Below are 14,801 nucleotides of genomic sequence, written 5' to 3'. Positions count from 1 at the left end.
TGCCCCCTGTTCTATAACGTCTGGGTCGCGTGTCCCCTGTTTCAGACAGAAACAAACGTGCTCTGTTTCTCACACAAAGGCGAGCATAGACACACACACATATGCACATATGCACAAAAGATACACTGAGTTTCACACTGCAGCAGACAGAACTGGAACAAATATGTTTTAAGAGCAGATGCAGGAAAACACAGAGACCCATGAGAGGAATTAACAAAAAAAAAAAAAAAGGCAGCCGTGTCAGGGGACAGGAAGTCACGCTAACATAATCAACACCTGTACAACAGAATCTCAGTTTCGTGAAACTGATTTGAACCTTTCTCTGTGTGCTCTGCAATGCACCACACACCGAAAGCAACAACACAGCCATGTAGACAAAAAAAATCTACAAGCATGTGACGAAACTATGAATTTCTCTCTAGACAGACTGGTCTCTGCTGCAGAGGAGAACTTCATTAAAGCTGATGTCACCTCAGGTTAGAGTCCATTAGCGTCAGTGCTGCCCAGAGTTCAAGTGACACAAATAAACATCAACTCTTCTGCATGTGAAAAACCAACTACTCAATTAGAAGAAGAAGAAGAAAACAGACTGGGCCAAGAAAAGAACTTTAGACCAGTGGAAATCTGGACTTTGGTCTGATGAGTCCAGGTGAGTTTAGGCTCCGGTGCTGAGTCCTAACCTAACCTGGAGGTGCTTTAGCATTTTAGTAAACAGAGCTTTATGAACATGTTTTGGGTCAGTTGAATGAAATGTGGCCTTGTGGAGAACGGAAAGAAAGAGTTTTTTCTCATTTATTACACAAAAGAAAATACACTGTTAACCAGCAGCAAAATGGGTCAATAGAGACTTAAGCCTCCACTACAACCAACATGTCAAGTCTGCTAATATGCTAAAACTTTCCTAATAATATCCGTCAGGCTGACCGTGTGTGGACACTTGTGAAAATTATGGATTTAAAAACAACTTAATCCCTGACAGAGTTTTAGATCCTCTGACGTCATTTTTTAAAAAACACATCAAACAAACAAGAAAAACAGACAGTTAAGCCTTCATTCATTATGCACCAGGATTATAAGAGACATGCTGTGAACAGTTTTTAATGATTTAATGAAAGATTTTAATTATATCTGTTTTTATTACTTTCAATTTTTATTGTTTATTGTAAACACTTGGATGCCGTTTGATTCCATTCCTTTACACACCAACCTGTGATTGTGCCCATCCATCCACCCCCAATCCGGCCATCCATCCATTATCCATCCATCATTGTCCAGCCATCATCCATCCATCCATCCATCATTGTCCAGCCATCATCCATCCATCCATCCATCCATCCATCATTGTCCAGCCATCATCCATCCATCCATCCATCCATCCATCCATCATTGTCCAGCCATTATCCATCCATCATCCATCCATCCATCCATCCATCCATCCATCCATCCATCCATCCATCATCATCCAGCCATCATCCATCCATCCATCATCCATCCATCCATCATTGTCCAGCCATCATCGTCCATCCATCCATCCATCCATCATCCATCCATCCATCCATCCATCATTGTCCAGCCATCATCGTCCATCCATCCATCCATCCATCATCCATCCATCCATCCATCCATCATTGTCCAGCCATCATCGTCCATCCATCCATCCATCCATCCATCCATCCATCCATCCATCCATCCATCATTGTCCAGCCATCATCGTTCATCCATCCATCCATCCATCCATCCATCCATCATTGTCCAGCCATCACCCATCCTTAACTCACTTTTTTTCTATACTACACTGGTGGCTGGATCCCAGCTGTCAATAGACGAGAGGCGGGGGACACCCTGGACCGAACACAGGACTGTGATTGTGTCAATGTATTGTGAAGCAGTAGATTACAGCACATGCATCCTTACGTAAACTTGCCACCACTAAGTTCCTTCAATGCCCACCCAGGTAGAGCACTTCTGAAAGCACCACAGACCACATGAAGTCTTCATGCTGGTGGCTGTGAGCTGCTGAACAGAGGGCTCACACTGAGGAAGAACAGTGTGCTGTTCCAAGAAGCTCTTAAGACTAATGTGTGTGTGTGTGAGAGAGAGAGAGAGAGAGAAAGAGAGCGAGATAGAAAAGGATCAGACTCAGTTGCTGACTACTCCTGTCAGCACAACACCAAGGGCCTGCTGGGGACAGGGGCTCACTACGACACACACACACACACACACACACCAGGCACACAGCCCATTTATATATGTACACACACACACTGAGCCAGCTAGCTTGATTGCAGCAGTATGAAGGACACAGGGGACACACACACACACACACACACACACACACACACACTGGGGATATTTTCATTAATTAGATCAAAAGAGTAACAGTGAAGAGTCTCGCCCAGCTTTAATTACTCCCAAAACAGACGAGCTGTGAGCTAACAAGCATCTACAACAGTGACACTGTAATGTCACCTCTAATTCATCTGCAGTGTGTGACATTTAGAGCAGGTCTGCAGTGCTCCCAGACTGCATGAAAGACCACGCTTAATGTCAAACACACTCAGGCACATATGCAGATAATCTCCTTTATAAGAATCAGTGGAGTTTCTGGGAACTTTTTGTCCTTTTTCACCACAAAGTAATGGATGTGGTTACATTTTATTACGTCTTGAGGGCTTGTTACGGAAGGGACTGAAAGATCTAATGGGATCTCAGCTATAAACACTCAATTAGGGCTCGTGAGTGTGTCTCATTGTAGCAGGAAGGGGAAAAAGACTTGAACTTTTTGTGTGGCAAGTTGGTATAAAGCTCTTTATGGAAGATGGTGGAGCGCACCGACATGAGCAGGACTCTATGTGCAGGACCAAACAGTCATCTATGACTAATATACGCTCGTTCTATGATCCTTTTAAGGGGTGATGATGTATTGTTTCCTACTTTTGGTTGATTCTAGCTTTTAGTTAACTTCCTGTTTTTTTTTAGAAAATCTGTCTTGTCATCATTCTTTCTATTTAGGTTTTGTCCTTTATGCTTGGATTTTGTCATTTTATCTGTGGTCCTCATCTCTTCCCAGCCTCTTGCCCTGCGTTCTTTGCTTATGGCTTGTTTCTGGCATCCATTGTTTTAGTCGATTAGGCCATCTACATTTGGGTCCTCTGACCTCTATTTACCTTTTAAGCAGTGACAGGTTGAGCTGACGGTTAACTTAATGTGCACACCTGTAATGTTGGCAACCTTTGCTCCAAAAAAGTGATAATATGAAAAATTACAGCAAGAAAAGTAAATCATGAGCACCAGCTACAGTCTGACTTCCACCTTTAACTTCTAATTCATTTACATATGTGGTAGAAAGATGTCTCTCTGTCAAGGGAAGGCTTTTCCAGCTTAACATAGATAGCGGTGGTCCATTTCAAACCTATGACAACACTGAGACAGAAACTGGTTCACCCGAAGGATAAGACTCCCAGGGAGAAACACAGCAATGTGCAGTGCAGTGAGGAATGCTCTGATCTGTACATTGGAGAAACTAAACAACCACTCAACAGAAGAATGGCTCAGCACAGGAGAGCCACCTCCTCAGGACAAGACTCAGCTGTTCACCTCCACCTCAGAGACAAAGGACACTCCTTTGAGGACAACAATGTTCACATTCTAGACAGAGAGGAAACGTGGTTTGAAAGAGGAGTCAAGGAGGCATCTATGTTAAGATGGAAAAACCTTTCCCTAACAGAGGTGGTGGTCTCAGACATCATCTTTCCACCACATACAATGCATCTTCCATCCATTCCCAGGAGGTTTGCACATACTCACAGTAAGAACAAAGGGCTGTCAACCAGTCCCCCTCCGGCAGTTTCATAGTCGTTAGCCAGTCGTGGACACACCCGACACAGTCAGTCAGACCAACACAGGTAAGTATGGAGACATTTAGTGCTATTGTTTGTGAGTTTCACACCACATATTAACCATGTTTCCCCACCAAACAGTTGAAGAAAACTCTACAAGTCCAGGCGCCTTGCTTCAATCTTCTCTACGTATTATGACGTGGATGACTGAGAATCTTCATCAACATGTTGCCACTCTAATTCATTCTAAAACGGAAAGAAATGAACACAAAAGCCACTGAGAGACCCAGAACTATGCTTAATAGAGGGTGCACCATGGTTCCTCTTTGCTAGATGTGCTTGTTTCTCCTGCTTTTCCTGAGGACAGCAGCTCAGTCTGCTGCAGTCTGATGCAGCCACACCCAGGAGAATCACTGAAATGAAACAGCATGGCCGTGCTTTCATCTGCTATTTGTACATACTAATGACAACAGACACAGCAGTATACCTATTAAACATTCATTTAATACATTAATAAATCATATGTTTTTTACTTAAATCTCATAAGTTAAGCTATTTGTATATAAAACATCATCTGTCAGTGATTTAGATCCGATTTTGTATGTTTTTGTTTACCTCTGTGTTCCCATCAGTGCACCTGTTCAGGCTCATGTTGCAAACCTCCACAAAGGAGAGAAGAAGAAGGGGAATCACATCAGTCTGCTGTCTGCTTTCAGCACTCATGCAGCAGCCGCATGAGTTAAAAATAGAAGCATCCATCAGACAGCTGATGCTGAGCTTTACCAGCAAGAACACCACTGACACTGGGAAGGAGCAACAATCGCTCTGATCCATTGTCACTGTTGTGTAATATTGACATGAATCCCCAAAAATGAGTCGCACTGACCCAGACCTTCATGAAAGCTAATACGCAGAACACCCTGCACATAAACATTTCTACACTTTTTGACTGTAATGATGCTGTGATGTTTACAGCTCTGGTCTCCACAGATGATTGGAATTTAATGATGCTAACAATAGCATGTTAGCTGCGAGCACTGACACTACTAGTCACATTTGTTGCTATAAGATAAAGTGGTGCAGCGGTGCTCGTACATATCCACTCCACCTGTTTGCTCATATTTGGATCAACTAGAAGTTAGGTGGAGGTCAGGCGCTGCCCATGACACATATGGTCGGTTGAAGGTTATCAAGACAAAGTCTGCATTGTTTTAAGGTAGATTCAGAAACAGTGGCAGAGGGAGGAAGGCTTAGCTGATACAGAAGCCAGGAGGATTCTTGGGGTTCTACAAAGCCCTGAGCCAACTTGGCGTCACACAGTCTCGAGGAGCAGATCCAGAAGGTTCTGGATTACTGTGGGCTAATTAACCACTTAGAGAAGGCGTCTAACCTGATGCCCACGGTGTGTTCATGAGCCTTCTATCTGTCCACTGATGCTGGGTTCTGACTCATCCCAGTGACAGGCAGTGCTCTCTAGACAAGGAAAATCATTTGTGTATAGACCCGGTCTGTTTTTTTTATAATGCATCCACTCCAGTGCCTGCGACCTTGTCCACCATCCATCCATTAACGACAGACAGAATAAACAGTTATTGGAGATGATCTGCTGATTATTAAGCAGTGATGAAGGACTGGTGTGTACAGTATTTACCAGAACAAGACCCTGACTGTGAAGCAGTGACCTTGAAGAGAGAGAGTGGTTTGATAAAAATCACTAAAAGGTTAGAGGGGCTGAAAGTAAACAGTGACGAAGGATCCCGTGTGTCCCCTGTGTCCGGTAAGGAAGGAGATTTCTGATACCATGCTGGCTCGGTGGAAAATCTGGACATGTGAGTCGACAGGCTGCATCATGTGTGCAGGTCTGACAGATCTATGATGTCCACAAAACTCTACACAGAAAATTCTTGGGTGAGCACAAAGCACACTGTATCAAAAATATCATGACGTTCTAACCAACTCACTTATCACAACAGGCAGTTTTCCAAAACTGTGCAGCACGCAGAGAGAAAGTGCCACACAAAGAGCAATTACTGCTTTCACGTCAAGTCCTGCTTTCAAAGTGGAGTGTGGCTTTCATGTGAGGAAAGCAGCTGAGCCATGGGGGACTGGCTTCAGAGGGACACACCAGAAACCTTTCCTCCCAGATTAGATGTCATGTAGAGAACAGTGTGTGCTACAGCATGTGCCATAGAGTAAAAAAAGATGTGAAGGCAGCAAAAGGTCACAGACGTTTCCCAGAAGGAACCCACATCATCGCTGTGACCTACCTGTGGGTTGTCCTCCATGACGTATCGGATCTTCTCCACCACGTCTATGCGGCGCTGCCGGTGCAGGGCGTTGATCAGCTTGGCCAGGTTGGCGTCGCTGTCGCGGATGGTCCAGTGCTGCAGCGCGGCGTACGCTCGCTCGTGATCGGACGAGTAGCCGTTGGAGAAGGCAGCCACCTCGCGCTCTGTGGCGTTGGCCAGGGACTGATAGATGTCGATCCACTGGGTGCCCACCTGGGATGCCACCAGCTTCAGGATGTCCACCCCTAAACACAAGAAGGAGAGAAGAGGGCGCTCATCAGCCATTCAGATGATTATAACTTCATGATTTATTGGACAATTTGTTGAGGTTTTCTGAGCGAGTGACCTTTGACCTGGTTCCAAATGTGAAGAAATCCTGTCACAAGGACGAGCTAAACCACGCAAAAAACCCACAACAGAGGCGTAAAGTGACAGCTGACGGGCTGGATTTCCTCTTAATTAAGTAGGTCAGAGGCTCTGCTAGCTAACAGGATGCAGCAACATACAAATTGCCTCATCTCTAACTAATACAGCCCGCGTGCTTTGCTCCACACAATACATCATTGTCCTCTTCCTGTACTTCACAAAGATCCTCTGTCTAGTGTCGGTATTCGCGTGTGGACTTATTTTTTTTCCAGCTTGTCCAACTGTGACACCCAAAACGAAACACAACGTGCAATCTAGGTCATTTTCTGCCCAAATATCCAAACACATCCTCAGAAAGACGAGGAAGAGATGCAAGATATCTATGGGAAAGAAGGGCGCAACCATGAGATATAACAAGAGCATGGTCTTCAACACTTCAAATATATGATTTGTTATTTTCTCCACAGGAAAGATGCCAAAATATGACAATATACGGCGATCAGCACGAATGATGGTGCTTGGCATGTTGGACTGGCGTGGAGACTGGAGTGTTGTTGTTTGTTGTGTAAGCAGTACATAGGGTCAACATTTTTATGGCGAGTGGTCAAAACAAATACTTAAAGCAGTCACTGCAATGCTTAAGAACCCGTTGGCCCCTGTTATTTACGTGCTGCACATACCATCTAAATCTGTAGTACATGGAAGAGTACTCTATATAGTTTACCATTAACAGGATAATAATAACTCTCTTCCCTTTTAAATACCATTGTCACATGTTTCAATCTCACTTGTTTCTTCTGTGGAAACATGCAACATGATGCTGAAACATCTACTTCTAATGGTCCGAGGCATCTCCTCATTGTTAATGGTACCACTAACCATTAATATTGATTGGATTTTTTTAGCAGCCTGGGATGAATCAGCGCCACAAACTGGAGCAGCTAGTGTTAGATGGAGAGATCAGCCTGGTGTATGTTGCTATTGTGAACCAAAATGTACACGTTTCTGCACGTCAATGTCGCCTGATGTACGACAAAAATGCCATCTGTGGTCATTTTAATATAATTTACAATCTACATTGATAATTTACACTGACTATCTATGGGTGCTTGTTGTCGTGATCTAATGAGGGATCCTTATCCAACAGGATCAGAGACCTTTAAGACACATTATGTATTTTTTGTCCTCTTTTTATGAACAGTAAGTCAGATGTGACACTATATTAATACATAGTGTACATTCAAGGGTGTAGATTTGCTTTTGGCAATGGTGGGGACCAAGACTCCGACAAGTATTATCATGGTGAACTAATTTCATTAGCGAACTTATTTACAAAATAACTCCTTATGTAGACCACCTTTATGGCTGCCATCTTTTCCATATGCACCAAGCCACACATGTGACAGCAGGGAAAGGCACAGCCAATCACGTGTCCATATGTGTTATGGTCGGCCCAGAGCCCTTGATATAACCCAATCAGAATCAGAATATCAAGGGCTTTGGGATAGGGGGATATCTATTGGTAGGACGCCACAAAAGAACAGAATTTAACCCTTCCTGCACCCAATGAGAATCTGTTTTTTTGGAGGGGATCAAATTATTGGTGGGGACAATTTAGAAATTGCTGGACATTGGCGGGGACACGTCCCCTCCATCTATGCTAATTCTACACCCTTGTTTTCAGGTCTGTACACCGGCCATGTTGTTCGCTGATTAGGCTGCTTGGCCACCGGTTACAAAGCACCTGATGTGCATGAGCTGAAAAACCACTGATTGTTTTATGCAGACAGGCAGAGAGGTATGAACTCACCCTTATAGTCCCTTTTTAAAAAAGAAGAAAATGAATAAACGAGGACATCTGATGTGTCACAGTGACTGATTTCCCCTTAATTGCTTCAGCCTCAGTGTCCTGCTCGTTGCTTGTTTTCGTACAAAAACATCACTTCCAAAGTGGCCTATGGGGAAGAGCTGGGAACAGATGTGGTTTTTAGAAAGGTACGCACATGCAGCCGGGATGGGTTTTATTTTGTCAGCTAATCTTTAACAACTAGTCACAGCTGTGCAGACAGCTGTCAGCATCTCACTCTACTGGAACACGTTGCCATGGAAATAAGGATACATTCTGCCTGAGGTGTTAAAAGCATGTTCCAGTAAAATTCGGTCACGGCTTCCCTCATGACAAGCATACTTGGCATCTTGGATACCCCACACCACCATCACCATCACCACCAGCAGCACCACCCAACATGGAAACATAAACGCTGACTCATCAAAAAATTACAGTACATTCCTTGTTTTAACATCAGTTGAACAAATGAAACCATGATGTGAACAGATGATGAGAGATAACAACAATTAGGTCAGCTTAAATTTAATGACCAGAATGAGGCTGTTTCAAATTTCAAATTGCAGCTGATCCTCTTTTTTTTGTATAATCGGCACCACACATTTTCTTCATGACTAAATGTCACAAAGACTGCAGAAGATGTTTCGCTGCATATCATCCGATAGAAGAGACAGAAAAAGACAATAAAACACTTTGATAATCTTATTTTTATTCATGCATTGTGCATCGTTTCTGTGCGTTCCTTTCATATTTGCTGTTCAATTTTCGTCTTGATTTAGGCATCAAAATACTTTTATGAAGCGATTATGTTTATGTAATTTACAAATATAATTTATTCTAACCATCTATTTTCAATTCCATGTATTTGTTTTCTTAACTTTTATTTTTTTTGTCATATATTTTGCTTTAAGTCCTCGTACTGCACAGCCAATACACTTTATAGCATCAACGCAGAATCAGTTTGTCCACTTTTGATAAGGTTGATCCCTGATTAGTGTTCGCTGTAGCAAACATGCTAAGTGCATAAATCCAGGATGATTTAGAGAGAGACTGCAGCAAAGAGATTAAATGGATGTAAGCCAGCGTTGGCAATTCACGGCTCCACACACACACACACACATACTTGCACGCACTCACGTGTAACATATCTGTACACACACACATAGAAATGTCAGCATGCAAAAACCCGAGAGGCATGTACGAATAGACATGTGAAGCCCGGACACATGGTTGCACAGGCAGCCTGACGTGTCACACACACACACACACACACACACACACTACATGCATGCAACTCCCCAAAAAAGCTACATAAAGCTAACCCAAAACTAAAGTCCTAATCCTGAACTGACCTTTAAATAAAGTAACAAGCAGCTCCATGCGAACTTATTTTACAAAGTGCCCTCACTCTTACTGGGTTAAAGGTAAAAACACACACACACACACTCATGTGAATCCTGGAGGGACCCTGAGGTCCTCGCGTGCCGGCCTTCTGGGTCAGGATCTTGTCGACTCTCATCCGCTGTGTTGGCCCTAACGCACAGCGACAGAGGAGAAATCCCCCCCTGCTCTGCACGCCTCACTGCCACAGCTAGCTGGACACATTTACATGACCTATATGTACGTCTCGTGATGTCGTATGTCAGTGTGTGGATGGGGGAAGTAGTATTATAACTAGTGTGTTTATCAGCTGACCTTAGTGTGCAGGCTTCTCTCTGCTGTGAGGTACAGAGGCCTGGAGGGGACAAACTCAAGGTGTGCCACTAATATCATTTATTCAGGTCATAAGGAGACAATTTTGCTCACACATCCAAAGTAACAGGGATGTGTTATGTCCTACCCTCGACGCTCTGAGCATTGGTCACACTTGGCGACTTCTGGTGCTTTCACTCAGTGCTGTGGAACTACCGACAGCTCCTCAGCACCAAACACAAGGACAGAGATATTTTAGCTACTTTTAAAGCCTCCACGCGCACGGCTGTCTGTACACCAGCTTGGTGTTGTGTGTGTGTGTGATCTTGTGGACGCCTCACACTGTTGTGCACACTAGAACACAAACTCCAAAAACTCTAGAAGGTCAAGTTACACAAGTACGATGTGTCCAGAATATCTTTTCAAATTCAGGGAGGCGTCCTCATGTGAATATGAGCTGCGCCCAAAGACAAAGCTCTCAATTTACAGGTTAAATCTATGATATGGACACAAACTATAGGCAGAGTTCACAGAGTGAGAAAGAGTGAGATTAGGTATACAAAGCCAGACTCCTCTTTAGAGATAGGGTGAGGAGGATAAGAGGATGGTTCTGATGTTGTTATTGTGTTATTATTGTTATTATGATCAATGTATCGCATATCGGTGTGTTGTGACGAGTAGCAAGTATGTTTATAAAAGCTTGATCATGTAGCTTACTGTGATCCATACCCATAAATGCTTAGAAACAGGGGATCTATTTGAGCACACCATGGGCACGTTGGGATCTAAGGGTTAAGCTGTCCAGCAAAACAACATGAACAAGTTTGATTGCTGCAGCTGAAGCATTGCTTTGAACGCTGATGTGAAGGATTGCTCGGAATTGCTGGAGAATCAGAGCAATTCAGGGCTTTGTATGCCTCTGTGTGTCAGCCTGTCACCATGGTAACAGCAGAGGAGACCTCAAAAACCACTCCAACTTTGAAAGCCTTGCGTGCAGAAACGATTCGGAATCAGAAAATTCTGAATACAAGTTTGATAGAGCAGCATCTAATGAGCGTTTTAAGACTAAAAAAAAATAACTTGAAGTTGACCCGGAATGTCCTCTGTGAGATGAACATTTTGATAGTTGAATGGCTGAAATCGATCAATGTATAAGCCGAAGATACGCTGCGCCAAAAAACGTACGGAAGAATAATGAAGAAGAAGAAGAAAGAGGGTGAAGAACAAGAGTTTGATTGCCTAGCAACGGCAATCAAACTAATGACAGGTGTAGCCATTGCTTGCTTGCTAATGGCTGTCACAGAGCAGCTAAAGGTCCAATGTGCACAATCACCCTGTCCTGATGTGGAAAGGCTTCAGATTAAAGATCTAAAGAGTCTTCTTAAAGACTTTGTAAACATGAGTTAAGGCGTAGGTCCAGCCTGTCTAAGCAGGGACAAAGGGAAAGGAATGGTCTCTGCTTTCTAGGATATAAAGAGACTTTTTCAGGAACTTCTGCCATCCAGGAATTAGGGTGTTAGGGTGTAGCATGACATGTAGCAGGGTGCTGTGTGTGTGTGTGTGTGTGTCAGCACCTTTACAAATACCATTCTGTTAAATTAATCACATCACAGAGTCCTCTCACGTTCGCTCCAATTTAGGAACACACAACGTTAAATTAGTGGAATGTGTGCACTGCTGTGTGTGGGAGGCACCGTGCACCTCCAACCGGGCAATAACCCACAAGAAACCCCGCTCCTCACAATCAATCCCAGGCTGAAGTGAGAGCAGGCTACCCAGGCCCACCCTGATACCTCACAGAGCAGTATAGTCTAACACACGCCTCCCTGCTGGGCTTGGATGTGGAACCTGGCATTATTAACGGTGTGGATGTTTAACGAGGAAGGATGGTGGGCAGGTAGAATGTTGTTTTCCTTCATGTTTTCCTCAACAGTCTGCATCTTACTTTGGAGATGTATGTTGTAAATAATATGGCTGGTTACCACACCAAGTAAAGCCTGCCTCTATGCGATGTTCTCTTAAAGGAGCAGAATGGTGTTTTTTTGTGTGTGAATCTAATCTACTTTGTTGCTTTATTTACAATTTTTCCTGGTGGTTGTTTTGAAAATCAAAGAATATTTCATTCATGTGACTTCATCTATGTTGATAGATGCTTTCTGGAAGACTAGTACCCTGGTCAACTACCCCTAATTCTTCTTCTCATCTATCATGTCTGTGGTAGAGACTTGAAAATCCAAGGTGTTATTTGCGACGCCTCAAATATTTTTGAAAGCAAGCAGCAAGTCACTGCAGAAAAAAACATGTCCAATTTCAAATAAGCATCATTTGCGTAATGCCACGGCATCATCAGGGAAAAGGCAAACATCGCTCCTATTGTAGGTAAATAATCTGACAATGGAACACACTTTTGACAATTTTAATCCAGTGTACACCGTAATCTGACTGCACTGTCATTGGTGACAATTTCACCTGAATGCAATCTGAAGCTAAAATCCTCCTGGCAGTGGTGGAATGTAACTAAGTATTTGTACTTCATTACTGTACTTAAGTACATCTTGATGTATACTTTATTTAAGTAAACAATCTATATCTTTCTACTCCACTAAATTTCTACAATGTTTGTTGTTACTTGTTACATTTTATGAATACAGTTTTGACAAAATGTCGCCTTGATCTACACAGAAATATGGATTGTCTTTCTATCTTTGAAGTTTAAACAAATCAGGTGGCTCTATCAGCTCCACTGATAGCAGAGCTGGTGTTTAGCAGCACAGCAGTAAACAGACTGTCACTGGCCTTCTGTCCTCTGCAGCTAACCTTACCATTGAATATGGATCCAGAGTCAGCCTCCTCTGAGCCTCCAGTGGAAAGGTATGTTTGAATTTAGAGGTCCCAGAAACGGAAACGAAGCGATTGGTGGATATACCACAGTTCTGTGTGGGCCTCGAAGGCCCCGTTCACACTGGACAAAGTCATTCCAGCTAGAGTAGGATTGAGCCCAGACAGCCTTTAAACTGGAAATCAAAGATTGAAATCCACGCTAGATCCACCTCTCGTGGGTGGATCTAGCCGGATTGAAATCAAACTGGATACAGCCGGATTCGAGGTGTTCACACTCAGAAAAATACACATCTGGATTGATCTGGATGCGGCCGAATCCTGCTTAAACCACATTTTTTCCCCCAGTGTGAACGGGGTAGTAGAGACATAAGCATCACCAGGAGCTACATCTGCATTCTTTATCAGAATAGCAGAACCTAGATACTGAGAGGCAACTCACTGTGTAAGTACCTTCACTTTTAATACTTTAAGTACATTTAAAAGTACTTAAGACTTTCACTTAAGTAGTAGTTGTTGTAGCACACATACTGTACATTTTACTGGGTAATTGTACTTTTACTCAAGTATTAAGCTTCAGTACTTCCTCCACCACTGCCTCCTAGTGAGAAGATGCACTGGTAGAACCAGGATGGACTGCTGTACAGTCTCACGAAGTTGTGTAAAAAACACAACAACATGTATAACTGCTGCATAAAGGGAATATGGTTGCAGATAGTTTTCTTCAGAAATCTGCCATTTGATGCCTTTAGATGATCATATTCAGTTCATATTCCACTTATAACATGATTTTCTGTGCTGTGGACATATATATTTATACTTAGGGCAAAGGTGACTCTTTTCTTTTTACTTAAACTGACATATGCACCTTGTTTTAAATAAACAAAAAGAGCTTTTTAACCTAAATTCTGGCCCCTGGCCCTAGAAAGCCCCATTCAAGCCTGCTATAGAGGAGTAGCAGCTTTCACTACTTCCTGAGCAAATGCCAAACGCTGTATGTGTGTGATCCGTGCTTTGACGTTTCCCCTTTCTTTCTTCCTTTATTGCCCAAGAGCTTTAACTGCTCTAGTAAAGGAGCATTACAACCTTCAAGGGGAGCCAGCCATGCACCTTGGAAGGATTAAGAAGCTGTTTTGTTTTATGTTCCAGAGAGTAAATAGCAGTGTAAAATGGCTGTTTTGGGTTGCATGTGCATACATACATCTTCACATAAATAAGCACACATGGGTGCATGATTACTCATTCAATCAGGAGAACACACATGCACGCACATTCCACTTTGAAAAGCCTGTTTTTAGTGTTTTTTAAAGCGCAACAATGGTCGTCAAACATCAATGGGTTTCACCTGGTCACATTCACAAAGTGAGTTTCCCATAGAAGACTACAGCACTAAATATCAGGAGGCACCTGTTGGTACAGCTTTAAACTTGAATCTACAGCGATAGGTGTCGATTGTGTCCCTTTTTTGTCCTTTTTTGTCCCCATGATCATGATCGTTCTCTACAGTTTTGATTCCCTGAGCTCAACTAACTTGCCTTGAAGGCGGAGGAGCAAAAAAATTGACAACAAATCATCTATTATTTCTATTATCCGTTTATTTGCCATAATCAGAGCCAGCTACAAACACAAGCCTATTATCACCTTATAAAGCTGACATGAAGATCTTTAGCAATCAATTACTTAATTAAACATCCGGCTCACATGAAACGATTGAGGTTGTCCTTTCAGGTCTGCTAGGGTCTCCACCGTGCCAGCCTCTGCTGTATACATGCTTCAAGCTATCATCAGTTAGTTATTAACCAATACAATGAGCTGAGAGATGCTAAAATGCTCCATGGAATTCATTAGAGTTGCAATGTTGGAGCTTGTAGGAAGAAAACACACCAGCTGATTTCGTTCTAAACTCATACATTTATATTTTTTAACCCACCT

General features: G+C 42.9%; 1 protein-coding gene across 1 annotated transcript in view; it reads right to left on the bottom strand.

The window, feature by feature from the left end:
* Positions 1–14,801, bottom strand: part of tnfrsf21 (tumor necrosis factor receptor superfamily, member 21) — a 33,579-nt gene that overhangs the window by 3,586 nt on the left and 15,192 nt on the right. Inside the window, exon 4 of the mRNA XM_028397647.1 lies at positions 6,107–6,372. Coding sequence (XP_028253448.1) covers positions 6,107–6,372 — 266 coding nt within the window. The remainder of the gene's footprint in view (positions 1–6,106; positions 6,373–14,801) is intronic.

The sequence above is a fragment of the Parambassis ranga genome, chromosome 24, assembly GCF_900634625.1.
Source record: "Parambassis ranga chromosome 24, fParRan2.1, whole genome shotgun sequence".
NCBI classification, from domain to species: domain Eukaryota; kingdom Metazoa; phylum Chordata; class Actinopteri; family Ambassidae; genus Parambassis; species Parambassis ranga.
Note: the sequence above shows the minus strand (reverse complement) of the source record. Positions and strands in the feature narration are given on the sequence as shown.